This window comes from Phaseolus vulgaris, chromosome 9 (assembly GCF_051622355.1).
Source record: "Phaseolus vulgaris cultivar YP4 chromosome 9, ASM5162235v1, whole genome shotgun sequence".
Lineage (NCBI taxonomy): Eukaryota > Viridiplantae > Streptophyta > Magnoliopsida > Fabales > Fabaceae > Phaseolus > Phaseolus vulgaris.
In genome coordinates, this window is record NC_143506.1 from 22,245,642 (window position 1) to 22,262,115 (window position 16,474).

The window sequence follows — 16,474 nt, forward strand, 5'->3', positions numbered from 1 at the left end:
AATATTAATGATATTCAATAATATTAATAATATTTAATAATGTTAATAATTTTTAATAATGTTAATAATTTTTATATTATTAACTATATTAATATTATTAATCTTACTAATAAATATAATAATAATCATAATGTGACAACAAAATTTGACTGGTGTAATGTTTAAAACTTCTTTGGACATTTCTCAAGAAACTTGGCTTTGAGCATAGTGTAATCAATAATTCCGATTTACCCATGTATTTTTGCTATTTTACCTACAAAATTCTTCCGTAAATAATTTGGATTATAAGTATATTCTTACATTAATGTATTTAATTCACTTACATTAATGTATTTAATTCATGGTATCTTGCGAATTTTTTAAATAAATTTTAAATCTTTAAATTGAGAAACTAAAAATAGCTAGTAATATTCTTATGTTCAAGAAACTTTTTCCAAAACCTAAATTTAGATATAGCTTATAAAGAAATAACATATTTTAAATTCTGAATTGAAATAGGAAAACATCTTATAAAATTGTTTAATTTATTCTTTGAACGTCTAATGAAATAAATATCTACATTCGTATATAAATGGACGCTACAATACTCATATTAGTAAATTGAAGAAAAATTATACATTTTAATTCTTTAACTTGAAGTGACAAGATGATATAAAAAAAATAGTAATTTGCATGAATAAATAAATCCAACAATGCATGTTAATAGGTTGGTACTAGACCAATTTAATGGATATTTTTAACACTTGGTTTGGTTAACTATTTTGCAACATCACCAAAAAAATGTATCTTCCTTTCGCCTCTTATAATACAAATAAACAAAACCGTGACTGATGAAGTTATCATCTTGGTCCACCATGGACAACAACTTGTGAAAAAACCTTGCACATTGGTTGAAAAACAAGTTAACTCATTGAAGAGTACCAATTTGTCTGCCCAAAGAAGAGAGTTTTTCAAAAACAAATGAGACAAAGTTCCTTTCTTTCTTAAGATTCAAGAGCGTCAAATTTATTACAAGTTATTTGATACGATAGGAGGTTTTTATTCACATGTTATGTGGATTAATTATCAGCATTTTGTTGCCTTGTTCAGTGGTTTGGTCACAATCATGTGAAGAATTTGAAACAGATGAACATTTTCCACATATCAGATATTTGCTTTTTGTACCCATCAAAACAGATATTTTCATTTATTTTATTCTTTGTTAATATCTATATACATGTTAAAGTTTTTCTTCCTATACTTAAAAACTACATTTTAGAGTTTTTTTTAACATTTCATGTCTCCAATTGTGTAACAGTTTCATATTATCAGAAAACTAACAAGAATTAAAAGATATAAAAGGAGATATTCTTATGATAATTAAAACATAAAAACTTTAAATATAAAAAACTAAAAGGTTGACACAAATACAAGGACATATAATCAATTAAATCTCAAAATATATCTTACTGGATTGTCTTTAATTATTAATAAACTTCACTTTGATTTTATAAAAATTTAATTACACATTATTTTTATTTTATTTTTTAAAACTAAACCATTATCGTCTATCATTACTCTGGTGTCAATTGCTAATAATTTTTTTTGACATGTTATCAATAACAACATTATTAATTACTTATTTGTATAAAATATTAACAAAAATATTTAATAATGTGATTTAACACCTATTACGTCTTAATTTTTTCATGATAATAATAACTAATAATGATATTATTAAATATGAGATGGTTAATTAGTGATGGAAAAAAAAATGTTTACAATTTCTTTTATCCCAGAACCACCATTAGAGAGGTTTGAATAAAGTGTAGTTAACAATAGACTTTGTATATGTGCTGATAGAAGAAGGAATTATCAAAAGACGGTATATGATGTGGCTTGATAAGGTTGCTTATTAATAATGAGAGTGGAAAATAGTGGATTGGTTGATTCCTATCCTAACTAGTTCTGACCTTGTATTCTTGCACTTCATTTCACAACCACATAATTTCATGGAGGTCATGTCACATCAATTCTAAATTACTAATTTACTCAAACAATATTCCTAAAAATATGTCACTGGTTTTCAATTTTATTTGCATTTGTGAGAGCAAATAACTTATCAGTTCCTGTATTTTTGATGAAAAAAACATAATAAAGTTGGTGGGATTTAACAGGCTGACAAATCTTAGAATATTAGCAAAAACAAAATAAGAATTAGAAAACCCTAGTATATTATAAGATTATGTACATCTTCAAGAGTAAAAGAAAAGGTATTAAATATTTTTTATTCTGGTTTTGGGTACTTTGATGGTGATGCAGTCCTCTTGTAATAAGTTTTTGGAGAAATTGTAGGTTTTAGTGGGATAAAAAAGTTTATTGACAACAAAATGAGATCCACATGAATTTGAGCCTTCTTAGAACCTCACAATCTTGTAATAATATCCACATAGGGATATAGATAGTACATAAAGAAACAAAAGAATTGAAAAGATTATCCAGGAGTGTATTTTGTAACAAAGTTTAGAGCAAAGCGGGTAGGAAGCTAGCATGGCCCTGGAGAAGTGTTTAACAGTAGGCACAGCCACACCCCAATGCCTTTCTCCGTGCTTTCCAACTTCAAGGGAAAAGCTTGTTTTCCCAACCCACAGAGGTTTCAAGAAATCCATGCCGAACGCAAAACTCTCATACCAATCTCTCTATTCAACCTACCGAAAATCCCGTTTTGTTTGCAATGCTCGTGAAGCAGTAAATGAAGGTAAGTGATTATCCCATATGCAAGCTTCTAACCTTTCTGCACTGAGTAAACCATCTTCTGACATGCTTTTCCATTTTAATTCGTATTAGGAATTTCAGAATGTGTTATATTGGATAGTCTAGTTTCCCGAAGTACCTTAGGAGAGATGTTTTAACCACTAGTACAAAGTGCAAATTCTCCTACTTGTAAAAAAATATTAAATGAAAAAGGAAATATATTCATTTTTTAAATATTTAAAGCGCATTCAATATTTTATAAGAAAGTAGTACAGGAATTAGAATTATTCTTTTAAATATTTATTGCAGATTACAGTTTACTAGGAATTATGAAATTTTGTAGGTCTCATTATCATTTAATGGATCTCACTTACTATTCTATAATTTCTAACTTTCAATAAATTTTAATCGGAAACAATGTTAAGACTTGTCTATGTTTTATGGTTGGGCTGCTTAGACTTGGCATTATTAAAACTAGTGTCAGGTTCCAGAACAATATAAACTTCATATACATTCGGCAATTTTAATGTATAGTGCATGATTTCTACCTGACATTTGGGCCATGTTTTTACTCGAATGAAGTAGCAGATTGATTTTCCAATTTCATCTTGGAATTTATGTATAAGTTTGCTTGTTTTCTTGTACCGATTTCTAAACTAATTTTCCAGGGCATAAGAAAGCATTAAAGTAGCAGCTCTAATTTCTAAATCAAACAAGCTTTAATTAAGTGACTCCCTTTCTGTTTTGTTTTGTCTAATGAAATAATACATGTGCTCAAACTTGGCAGTAAAAGAGGTGACTGACGCAAACTGGAATCAACTTGTGATTGCCAATGAAACCCCTGTTCTGGTAGAGTTTTGGGCACCATGGTGTGGTCCATGCAGGATGATAGCACCTGTTATTGAAGAGTTAGCGAAGGAATATGGTGAAAAACTTGCATGCTACAAGCTTAACACAGATGACTCCCCAAACACAGCAACTCAGTACGGCATCAGAAGCATACCAACAGTTCTGTTCTTCAAGAATGGAGAGAAAAAAGAAAGCATAATTGGTGCAGTTCCCAAGTCTACTCTGTCAGCGACAGTTGAAAAATATATTGATTTATAAGCTGGGAGTGATAAAAAAAAAGGGCAAGCATTACAATGCCAAAAATGAAAGGATTGGAAAGGGAGAAGTGATAATATTGACATTGCAAATTTCATTCTCTTTCATTTTGTTTCCATGCCCTATAAGGCAATAGATAGTGTCTGTTTAAAAGTGTAAGAACCATCTTCTCATCAGTGGCATGACACTTTGAAGTAATACTTGTACCATTTTTTCAATTTGTAAAGGTTACATTGGATAAAGAGACCTCATTCAATGTTTGAATGTTTGATTACTTCCCCGTGCTTAGGAACACTTCAAATTGATCATTGCTTGGGACAATAATTAACAATTCCCCCAACAACCAGTTGCTTTTTTGAATACCAAAACTTGCCACCTTCCTCAAGCGTGTCCTTATGTCAAGGATGAGTTTGTGAAAGCTAGTAAGAAATATTAATAAAAAAACGTTACACTTGAATTCACAAGAAAAATCAGCCCCGTCAGCCACACAACCAGCCAACAAATTTTCATTTCTTATATATAAAATCATATAGTGGCACAGTGGCCTACGCCCTATCACTACCCAACCCAAATACTCTGCCATCATCGGGGGCCGATGGCAATACCATTGCTCATGTTGCATGAGCAGCTTCTAAGAACCACACCATCCATACCATCTACAAAGGCTCTCAAGGAGAAGGTTTCCAATCAAATTGAAGATTACTAAAACCATTTACTGCCCCTAGCCCGCTAAGTAGTTGGTTTGACAAATCTTGTTGATGATTCATAGCTTGATCTCGAGCAAGAGATGCCATTCCTCCCCTTCCATTCATGATTGAATTATTCACCACAGCAGCTCTCATTCCATTAGGCATAGAGGATTGACCAAGACCCATTGTGCCATAATTACCAACCCCAACGCCTGAATTACTGTTCATTGACCCGTTACCCATCAAGCCATTGCCACCATTGAGCCCTGTATTGGCACTCACTGGCAGAATACCATTTACAGTTTTCACATCATTTCCAAGAGAACCAACACCAATCATTCCACCTGCACCGTTAATCTGAGAGGACATCATCATTTCATGTATGATTTTCTGGACTGAGCTTTGAGTATCACTAGGGTCAGGATCACCTGATATAGATGGCTGCTGCTGTTGCATGGAAATATTAGCTGCTGGGTTAGTTGCGCTCATGTGATTGGCAGATGTTAAAGTAGGGTGAGATGTTTGTGGGGGGTTGTTAGAAGAGGGCGTCGGTGATTGAAAAGGGGATGAATTTGGCTGGGCCTGTGGCACCGTATTGGAAGAACCTGGGGATGGAATCTGAACAGAACTACCTCCATATGGACTACTTGCATTGTTCATTGAATTTTGCTGTCTAGAATTCATTGAATTCTGGTGGAGAAGTCCAACAATAGTACTTGTGGTGGTTGATGTGGATGCCGAGTTGACATTGTTATTTACACTGACCATACCATTGCTAGAAGCAATTTGCATGGCAGCAGCTTGTACCGAGTTTTGATCACCATTTGAGTTATGGGCCACCATTTGTTGCTGTTGCTGCTGCTGTAATTGTTCTTCATGCTGTTGTGCTTGACCACGAGGTCCAGATGAACCATTTGTCCTCCGAGGGAACTTTGCCAAGCTATCTGAGAGATGGAAAAATAATAGAAAGAATAGAAATTTCATCATACCTATTATCATGATCAAACAGCTGGAAATAATTATTAAGAAAAAAAAAATATTCACAAGACTTTTAGAAAACAAGATACAAGTTATCTCGAAGACCTAAACTTTCGTCTAATTAAGTGAGGAAAAAATTAGAGAATAACAGAAAGAATTATAACTCATTTCCCTGATTAGGTGCAGGGATCAAAGATAGATGTGACTGCTGAGTTGGTTGCATATAATCCATGTCGTGTTAAACAAAAACGGTTCCATGCTTGGGGCAAAAAAGCACAAAGAAAAAGTCTTGCTCCTCAAGAAGTTCAGTCAACTTTCACCAGTATCATGACCTCAAACCTACCCTATTTACTGTTTGAAAATATTAAGTGAGTGATTTATTACATATCTGTGTCCCCCCAAAATAGACATGAGGATATTTTAATGTTAGGAAGTCAAAGACATTAATACCAAGATACAGAAACAGGATTCAAGTACAAAGTAAAACAGCTGACAAAGGAAAAAGTCTTTCCTCCCAAATAATAGTCTCGAATCTCAAGTTGAAATAGCCTAATAGTAAACTCCAACAAATAAACCTTTAGGGGATGAACTCCAATTGTCCACTCTTGATTCCCTTCAACATCTATTTATCATTATTATCGTACCAACTACATCTCCAAGCCAAATTCCAAAGCAAAATACCAAGAGGGATTGCAATTTCTCTATATGCATATTGCTTGATAGTTAAGTAACCTAGGCTATTTCTTCCTCTCCTGACCATAAAGGTAAATTCCATGCGGGCTCAAGAAGACTTTATTCCATCTCACATACCTCCAAACCAAACACTTAAGCATACATCAATCTTCCATAAAAGTGTCCTCCACTATCCCTAAAATCCAGAGACGGACCCTTAACATTTAACAACTGTTGTTAGTAGGCTTTTCAAGTACAACTACACATTTACAACTTGAATCTCTAGGACCAACTCTTAACCAGATCATGAACAATCAATCCTCTATCTTTGTATCTTTAACAACCTTTTTTGTCATAAGGAAACTTCGTCTGGAATTGATTCCATCACCATGCATAGCTTAGAAAGGTTGGATGCAAGCTCCTCAAATATCAACCAAGTAGGACTATGTTGAGACAAAAACTGATATCCAGAAAACAACTCTAAGCTGTAATGTATAAAGGTCAAGTAGGAAACTAAACATGTCACAAAGAACGCAATTTCTACACAATGCAATTTTTAAATTGGAAAATAGAAATGGTAAAACCAAAATTACAAAAGTATAAGGAACAGATTTTTCCTTTTAATAAAGTATTATTTACAGACACATTCATGTGCAGACTTAAAAATGAGAAATAAACAAGTAAATTATTGACTTACCCATAGGTCCAGTCCGAGTTTCCCTGCTGTAATCTATCAAGTCTTTCATACTATTTACAACTTCTGATATCTGCAGTATAAACAAGAAACAATAAACTTAAGTTTGTTGTGCTCACTCTGTTTGAATAGAGTTCATTGGAGATTATTCTCCAAATGAAACTCAATTTTTCTGAATTTAGCCCTTGATAATCACTCCTCCAGAAGTCTGTTTTTCTATAAAAATATAAATGCACCATCAAACATGAGCCAGTGATTACTGGGCCCCAACTCCTCTCAGGAGATCTTATTAAAACATGAACAGAAACCAGCATAAATGCTATATTTGCTGTCAAATTGAGAGAAACAAAAATAAGAAAGGCTTCCCAGTTAAAATAACCAAGGCAAACGGGGTGTTCTGATCACAAATTCAACAGTCAGGGATAGGTAACACAAAAAGACATGGTAGTTCCGGAAAAAGAAACCAAGTGCAATTTGAAGCATTAAAAGGAAATAAATACATAATTTCCCACAATAAAATATATATTAAGATTAAACACTAAAAATATATGGGGTAAGCAATGTCTTAAGAATAGAACACTACCTGTAGGCAGCGCACATATCTCTTTGTGTATCCTAAATCATTAACCAATGGTACTTCTAAGGCTTTAGCCAACTGACGGGCCGATGCAACAAACCTGGAAAAGAAGCGTGTAAAAATATTAAAAGAAAAAACACAGACTTTCATAAAAAGCAAAACCTAATTAAGACAAAAAGAAGTCAAGTAAAAGGACTAGTGCAATCTAAATTATAGACAGTAGACAAAACAGAAGAAAGTAGAGTATATAAGAATTGGAAATGAATGTATAAAGCATGAAACACGTCCCAGAGTGTTGTAACAGTGAGACTCACACGAAAAGGCACCAATATTTGTCAGGAAAAAGATTGTCAATGAGAATGAAACAAAAAAGAAATATACAAATCTATACATTTGAAATAGATCCGCCTAACACGCAAAAAAAATCCATTTACGTTTTAATTGAGACAATAAAAAATATATTAGTGCAATAACTTGTTCACACTAAACAAAAAAATTGTTGTAAAAAATACATTGAAAATTAAGGAAATTTTTGTAATACTCAAACTTCAAGAGGGGAGCTAAAATCCCAACAAAACAAAAGGGTTTTACACAGAAAACATTAAAAGTAGAATGGCACTTGAACATTAAAATACTACCTGACTATGCTAAAAAGATTACAAACATTACTCAACACAGCAAATGTTACTAATTGCAATCACCAGATAAAAGCAAAAGTTACAAGAACATAGTCTAGCCACATGCCTAAATCCAAAAATAAATACAAAACACATCGCTCATTCCACTGTTGAGGTTAAAGTAAATGGTGAACTGAGATCTGAGAACAGTGAAGGCAGCAGAAGTGCAGACAGCAATGTTATCAAGATCAGGAGGAGGGTTACAAGAATGTAAAATGTAGGATCCTAACAAGGATCATAAGATCCTACCAAAATTATATAAATATATTTCAATACACAAGTATGATAATGATAGTATAATTGGATAATACATATAACAAAATCCCTGAAATTCAGTTAAAAGTTTAAATATCTATTTTACAAGTATTGTATAATTTTATAAATATTGTAAAGTATTAACAATATCTCAGTCTATTCTAAATAATAATTATGAAAAAAAACAGAGAACAAATATATCATAAAACCCAAAGAATATAAGAAAATATCTTCAAATAAAGGCAAAAATGAACCCAACTCATGAGTTTTCAAGGGAAAATAAAAAGGGAAAGAAGACAGCCAAATTGTAGAATGAAAAATAAGTGTTTAGAGTACAGATGCAATGGTTTGCCAAGAACAGAATACAAAAGGAAAAATACAGCAAATCGCTCTTATCAACAAAAATCCAAGCACTCAGTCACAGTCCCAGCAAGTCAGAGAGAGTGAGAGAGCCAAGTACAAGAGCCGGATACTGAACGCAGATCATAGACACAGGGGTCGAGTGAAGACTGAGAGAGGCCAAGAGACAGAATCGATTGAGGGGAAGAATACAATTTGTCCAGGTCTGAAAATGGGGGAGAAGCAGAAACTATCAATTTAGGACAACAAAAAAAACTATTAAAACAAATTTGGGTAAAACCAGGTCACGCAACCCAACCCAAAAAGCAAAGCTGGCAATACCAGAAAAAGAACCAATTACACCAACTCATTCCGATCCTACTAGGATGTTGTTACATCCTACCACTTCATGATCTTACTCAAAATGCAGCTTGTTAACAGGAAGCAAGATTGCAAAATGAAGCAAAATCACCATTTTAATTGCAATCCTGATAACACTGCCTCACAAACAAAGAAGAAGCTGACAGAGAAGGTCATCAATGAGTCTCCAACTGAGATTGTAAATGATAGTTATTTTCTTACGTTGAATCTGAAACTAAAAAAAAATGTTTTTTATGACAAGAACACAGTTCTTATGTAAGAACTGTTCTTACATAAGGAGTCCAACTCAACGAACGTGCAATCTAAAAAGAACCAGTTCTTATTTGTACAAACAGCAGAAGCAACTCCAGTTAGAGTTGTGCTAATGTACATAAGCATGCTCAAACATTCATATGAATCCCTTTTCAAAAGGGTAAAGGAAGTATGTCATGCCCCCATCCCATGGTCTTGCAATAAGAAAGGTACAAGATAATTAAAACAAAATTATCCAGTTTTAAATTAAAATTAATAAAAGACACAAAAATTAACATAAAGGATAAATGGTAAAATTAACTTACATATTGCAATTATTTTGTAATTCTGGAACAGATATATTTGGTGTTGCATTTTGAGTAAAAGCCTGGTATTTTTGAGCAACTGCTCCAAGCTGGCTAACCTGTACATACAATAATAATAAGATAAGAAAATACCATAATGTATAATATAATATCTAAATGCATAGCAAAGCACTATTCTGTCAAAATCTCTACAGTACGAAACCAGCATTACAAAAGGCATTCCTAACAAAATAATAATCATAACATTAGCAACAAGACTAGGAATCCATAGATCCTAGCAAAGATCTCATCCAATTTCAATCTCAAAACTTATTCCACACCTACAGTAATAGAGAAAAAATTATCAAGACTAACAAAAACCAACAAAGAGTAAATGGGCTCATTAATCAATATCAATATGCAAAGTATGTTTGTCTATTTAAATAAACAGATAATATAATAGTTGTAATTAAAGTCCAATCAGAATGCAATTAATGGCAACCTGTGGTATTAACAATCTCCTCGGTATGAGCTCCTCATGGCGCCGAGCACAAAATTCCCAAGAACATATCTGCAAATGAAAATGCCAATTAATCTTTCTTTCATATAAAGAAAATCAATAATGACAATAAAATATAATATAAGCTGTCAAATTATTTTAATATTAATATTTTCATATATAACCTTCAGGTCTGGAGAGAAAACTATTCGAAGTTGACCATCACGAACAACTCGAAGTTGCTCAAAAACGCTTTCTTGTATTGCTTTTGCGTAATCTAGAACTATCTGACCAGAGGTATTATGATATTCACGAGGCATGTCAACATAAAGTAGTTCTTCCAAAGTACCACTTTCATACTTTATCTTGAAAAGCCGGGGAAGAACCTCAACAGTTGCTTCTGGGAAAAGAGAATGACAGCTAAGAAAGGCAATAAGCACTACACACCCATTCACATATATTTCAAGATGGCAACATTTTCAAACAGAAAAGAACCAAAAAGTAGATTGAACAGGGACATATACGAAGAAATAACCCCAAAAACCAAAACTTACCAAAACCACGTCCAGGCTTGCGATTACATATTTCGCAGTGCCATACATCCTGAAAATATTTAAAGAATTCATCTGTAATGTTAAACTGACGAGTAGCAACAATGAAACTGCTATATTTGGTTCCTTGAATACCAGAATTTATCCATTGCAACATTCAAAGCAATTTGTTACTGAAGTTTTAAAGCGACATTATATGGAAATAGTGACAACAAAATCATGATGCCAATCAGTAATCAGTAAGTATAGTACAACTGTACAATCAATAATGCAATGAGATGATTAATTCATAAACTTAGATAGGGTTATACATGACTCAAAATTAATAAGACAAACAATTTTGTTTATAAGGTTTTCTCTTTGAAGATACCTGAAGGGAAACTCCAGTTGTTTGTCTTCCACTTCCATACATAGAAACACACCATTTCTTCTTGGCATTAGGAGCAAAATACTCAGCAACAAACTTTCTCCAGAACTCAATATTGTTATCCTGCATGAAATCAAATTGAAAATATCACTTAAATGAGACTTCTTGTATGCAGAAATAGAGTAAGGTCAATACATAGGATCATAGTTGGTTCTTACTTCAGGTCTATGTTGTTGCTGATACATGTAATGTGTCAGCCGCCTAGCACACATTCCGGGTTCATATGCTGGTTTCACAGTTCTCATTAGCATGCTCTGCTGTTGAAATTGCTGCGGTAGCTGGGACCGTTGTTGAGGCATTGCCTTCAAGAGTTGTTGCTGCTGATGTTGTTGTTGTAACTGTAAAAGCCTGTGCTGGCGCAAAAGATTGATCTGGGCAACAGTAGCCTGAGATGATTGACTAGACATGTGGAGGAATTGCTGTTGCTGTTGTTGTTGTTGTTGCTGCTGTTGCTGCTGCAAAAATAATGGTTGATCAGAATGCTGAGGCTCCATTTTAACAGGTCCCAGTGTTCTCATTGTCTGCATTTGTTGTGGCTCCAATTTAACTGAAGAAAGGTTCCTTAATGACTGCAATGGCTGCTGCTGCTGTCCAAGTTGATCGTTGCTTACCTGGGGCTCTAGCTTTACTGGTCCCATACCACCTATTCCTCCTCGAATTGATTGAAAATGCTGCTGTGGAGGCAGCTGCTGCGTATTTAGAGGGCCAGAGAACTGTTGCATTGACTGCTGACTGTGTTGGAAATTTTGAGGTTCAAGCTGTTGGGAATGTTGTTGATGTTGTTGATCAGGCAACATCTGGTTACTAGAAGGGTTTGAAAATTGTTGACCCTGACCTTGACCAGAGGAAGCAGCATTTACTATATTTGACTGTACAAACGTGGAAGAAGAATTATTGAAGCTCATTCCATTGCCAACAGTGGAGAGTGGATCTGTTTCAGCTCCAGTATCAATTGCTCCCCGTTGGCTACTTCCTGGACCAGATAGCCCAGGATTCTGAGCTCCATTTGGGAAAGATTGATTCAGTATGGAAGTTACATTGGACATATTTCCTAGAATGTTCATGTTGTTGAACTGAGTACGAGGAGACACAAGTGAAGGGAAGGATGTCTGCGGCATGGGACCCCCTTGAGCTCCTAGCATTCCAGAATTTGATCTTAAAAGAGATGGTGAAACAGACTGGGCACCACCAATGGGAGTGGGTGGCCCCGGAGGCACCATCTTTCGATGTCACGGCCTTCAAGCAATCACCTAAGCATAACAACTAAGTTACTTAAAACACAAGTTCAACAAAGTACAATTACACAACAGCTTGTGAGAAACTGGGCACGTTCACAACGCTCAACCCAGAAAGTACTACTTCAACCCCGAGTTCAAGGCAAAAGTCTTCACTGTGATCCAACAGAAGTACGTGGTGTTGAGTTTTACCAAACACAAGCCATACACCAAAGAAAACCAAAACCAAGAAACATTCTTTGATTCTGAACATTACAATTGCGCTACCTCCCTTAAAGGAGCAACCTCCAAACAGCTCTCGCATGAATCTCTGTACAACACATGACTTCTCAGATCCAACCCATCCATCAGTGCATACAATTATACCCAAGAAAAACCATTAACAAAAAAGAAAGCCCGAAAATTTCAACAAACAATACTATCAAACTAAACACTAAAAGAAACTCTAAAAATTAAAAGAAAAAAATTAATCAAATTAAGACACATCTCACACCAAAATCAATAAAACCCGAAGAATTACCATTTTTTAAAAGCCCAAGCTTAATTGAAAAAGGGGAGAAAAGTGTAAAGCATAAACTTCATCAAAGTAGTGACAAAAATAGCAGCCGATCGAAGCTTAGCTTAAGCGAATCAGCGATCCAGAGCTACAAATGACACAAATGAGGCGCAGTATTGAGAAAAAACAGGGACAGACACTTAGACGAAAGGGTGAGAACGTCGGAAGTGTAAAGTTAGCAGTTGCCATGACTCACCGAGAGTTGAAATTTGCGAAATTGAATAGTGGCAGAATCCGGTGAGTGATCAACAGAGTGAGAATGAACGAAAAGCGTAGAACTTTGCAGTTGGGGTTTCCGAGTTCGCATCCAGAATAAGTGTCTAGGGTTTTCTCAGTGCAGAAGCAGCAGCATCTTCTTTAATCTCAGTGAAACGCACTGTTGGTGTTGTTGCTGCTGGTGCTTCATGGCGTGTGTTCTAGAGAGAGAAAGTGTAGAGAGAGAAAGAGAGAAAGGGTCATTGCGGACGTCAAGATTGTATTCGATCAGATTGAATTTTCTTCATTCTTTGGTCCTTCCTTTTCGCTTCTATTCCCTTTCTTTCTCTCTCTTCCTCCTCTCTCACAATGAAGTCAAATGCCATTCCACTCTCGTTATGCACATGCACCATGTTGTTCATCATCATCATTCATAATGATGTTATCTCATCATCAATATCTTTGTGCATCAGTATCATCATCATTATCTCTACCACATACTAATAGCTAGTGCAATACTAAATTACGTATATATCCTTTGTTTATTCTTCTTTTTACGGAGGTAATCCCTCTCCGTTTTAATGTGTGGCATGCTTTGTGACCATTAGGTGGATGATTGCTTTCACCTAACCTAAAATCTGTGATTAGCTTAATCAACTCTATTTTTATAAGATAAGCATTTTGTTACATTAATATTTTTATTTAGGTCAGAACAAATATTTCTGTATAACTATAATTTATAATGAATAAATCTTTATATTACAATAAAAAAAGTTATATTAAATATTTTTTAAGTATAAGTTATATTTCAGTATAGGATAAATAATTTATATTATAATATAAGATTATATTTAGGATATTATTAAGAGAAGGAATTTTTTAGTTTTTCAAAAATATAAAATTGGAAAAGAACATTTCTTATATTTGATTTACCTTTTAAAAAATATAACTTTCAGAAAATATTTTTTTATGAGAATGATTAAATGTTCTCATAAAAGCATTCCTATATAGATTAGAATAGAAATTAAGTTAAAAATTATCATATTGCTTTAATTAAATTATTCAATGCAGTAACATATTAAAAAAAATTAAAAATAGTACTCCTTAGTTTGTAAAAAGTTATATAAATATTTTTTAAAAATATTTTTTATCAATCAAATATCCTTGGAATAATAATTTCTAGGATTGTATTGATTGTGATCATGATTTTCGAAAATAAACACCTCTTAATTATTGATCACATTATAAAGAATATTTGAAGTTCAATTTAAAATAAATATATATATATATATATTAAAATATTTAAACTGTTCAGAAAATAAGTTTTTTTTAAGAATTTCTTGATCAAATTAAACTTGACATTAAAATTAAATTTGATTAATATATAAATCAATAAATATCTAATACATAAAATTAAGAAAAGGCATGTTACCAAATAAAAGCAATAATAATAATAACTCCTAAAACTGATCTCCTTTATAAAAAAAAACCTTGTAAACCGTTTTGTTAAAGAATAATTCTTAAAATAAAAACTTCCATTTTATATGATAATCAAAACTTATAATATAAAACGTAATTATAACTAATAAATATTTTTGTATTAAATAAAATGTATTACAATTAAAATTCTAAATAAATATATTAAATATTCTATATTAGTTTTATAATAAATAATTAAAATTTTAGCATAGTTATTTTAAAATTTAAGCAATCAAAATATTCAGAAAAATCAATATAAATTAAAACAACTGTTTGTGAGTGTATTAGTTATCATTCTGTATAATGACAGTATTTTTAATTGTTTTTTTACACGTTTTATCTATTTCGATCTACCATTTACAACATCTTTTATTTCTAACTTGAATTTTGATGCTCTTACAATAAATAATTAATGATAAAAGTAATATCGTATTGTGATATGAATTATTTATTATCAAATTTAACAATATTATAATTAATATATTTTAAAATATCTATTTATTATAAACTTGGTTAGATAGAATAACTTAATATTCATTTCGTACAAGAAGCAACTAAGATACTAGTATACATAACACTAAAAGTATAATAGTATGACTTAGAGAGATATCTTCATTATTTTTGTAAAAGAAATAGGTAAAATTATATCCAAATGAGAGAATTAATGTTGTTTAAAGAAATTCTAATTGCGAGAATAAAGATAATGAATATATACATAGGGGTTTCTGTTCTTGGGTAAATTTATTTGGTCTTCATATATTCCGCCTTCCAAAACTTTTGTTCTTTGGCTTCCTACATATTAACATATTCAAAATAAAGATCTACATATTTGTTTTATTTGTACGCTTTGTGAAAAACACGATGAATCTATTCAACATTTATTTTTTGAATGTGCTAACGTTTTGCGTATTTGGAGTTGGGTTCAACACATTTTTCCTACTTATGATTTCTCTAATAAGGATTATCTTCTTTCTTTTATTAAGAGTGATGGTATTCCGTTGGTTAAATTGGTTAAACTAGCTGTGATAACTTTTTCTATTTGGATGATATGGCGTATGAGGAATTATGCTCATTTTCATGATAAGATTGAGGTTTCTAGGGCTATTTTGGTTATTAAAGATTTAACTTGTCTAGTGGGTAGTTCGTCTAAAGCTTCAATGAAGAATGATATGTTCGATTTCAATGTGCTCAAGTTTTTTGGTATTAACACTCGTACTGGTAAAGTTCTACGTCCTCTTCTTGTTAGATGGGAGTTTCCTTCACCACAATGGGTTAAAATTAACATTGATGGGGCTGCTAGGGGTTATCCAGGTCTTGCCGCTTGTGGAAGTATTTTTCGTGCGAGTATGGGGAAGTTTATTGAAGCTTGTTGGGTATGAAGCCAAGACTAATTGGGTTGGGCTGACTAGACACATGTTTAGTGAGTGGGCTTAATTATTATGTCCCTTTATTATCTCTATTTATCTCTATTTAAAGTTTAAAGAGATCATTGTACTTGTAATTAGTGTGCAACAGGATATAATGTAAACCTAATAGTTGCCCGGGTGGATGTAGGTTGCAGTTGGCGACCGAACCACGTTAAATCTTGTGTCGTTTATTTTTCTGTAGTTGATTCGTGATTATGTGTGTTGTTTTCGTGTGCGTTTTTCCCATCAAGTGGTATCAAGAGCCTTGGTTCGTTTACACACTAGAGATCCAATCAGCAGAAATTAATCGACGAGATGTGAAAATTGCGGTTGCAGTAGCGTCCCAGAGTTAGGGTTTCGCAGAGGCGGGAACAATGTCCCAAAGTTAGGGTTTCGCAGAGGCGGCAACAACATCTCAAAGCTAGGGTTTTGCAGGGGTTGCAGCAGCGTCCTAAGGCTTAGGGTTTCCCATATCTGCTTCACAACAGCGG

General features: G+C 33.1%; 2 protein-coding genes across 4 annotated transcripts; one reads left to right on the plus strand and one right to left on the minus strand.

The window, feature by feature from the left end:
• The first annotated feature begins 2,182 nt into the window (after positions 1–2,182).
• LOC137820971 (thioredoxin) lies at positions 2,183–4,111 on the plus strand. Its single transcript, XM_068625334.1, has 2 exons — positions 2,183–2,737; positions 3,521–4,111. The coding sequence occupies exons 1-2, from the start codon at positions 2,530–2,532 to the stop codon at positions 3,838–3,840; spliced, it is 528 nt and encodes a 175-aa protein (XP_068481435.1). The 5' UTR covers positions 2,183–2,529; the 3' UTR covers positions 3,841–4,111.
• Positions 4,112–4,246: 135 nt separating this feature from the next.
• Positions 4,247–13,494, minus strand: LOC137820970 (transcriptional corepressor SEUSS). Of its 3 annotated transcripts, none has more exons than XR_016515609.1 (10): positions 13,100–13,494; positions 11,271–12,362; positions 11,056–11,175; positions 10,689–10,737; positions 10,320–10,534; positions 10,138–10,206; positions 9,657–9,754; positions 7,454–8,944; positions 6,874–6,943; positions 4,247–5,470 (listed from the first exon to the last, which is right to left on the minus strand). XR_016515609.1 is itself a non-coding variant. In XM_068625332.2 (10 exons), exons 2-10 carry the CDS (start codon positions 12,330–12,332, stop codon positions 4,506–4,508), a joined length of 2,742 nt encoding a protein of 913 aa, XP_068481433.1. In that variant the 5' UTR covers positions 12,333–12,362; positions 13,100–13,481; the 3' UTR covers positions 4,247–4,505. The 3 variants fall into 3 exon arrangements, 2 of the variants coding, with proteins under 2 accessions (XP_068481433.1, XP_068481434.1); XM_068625332.2 differs by having other exon boundaries at positions 7,454–7,547; positions 13,100–13,481; XM_068625333.2 differs by lacking the exon at positions 13,100–13,494 and having other exon boundaries at positions 7,454–7,547; positions 11,271–12,657.
• Between the last annotated feature and the right edge of the window lie 2,980 nt (positions 13,495–16,474).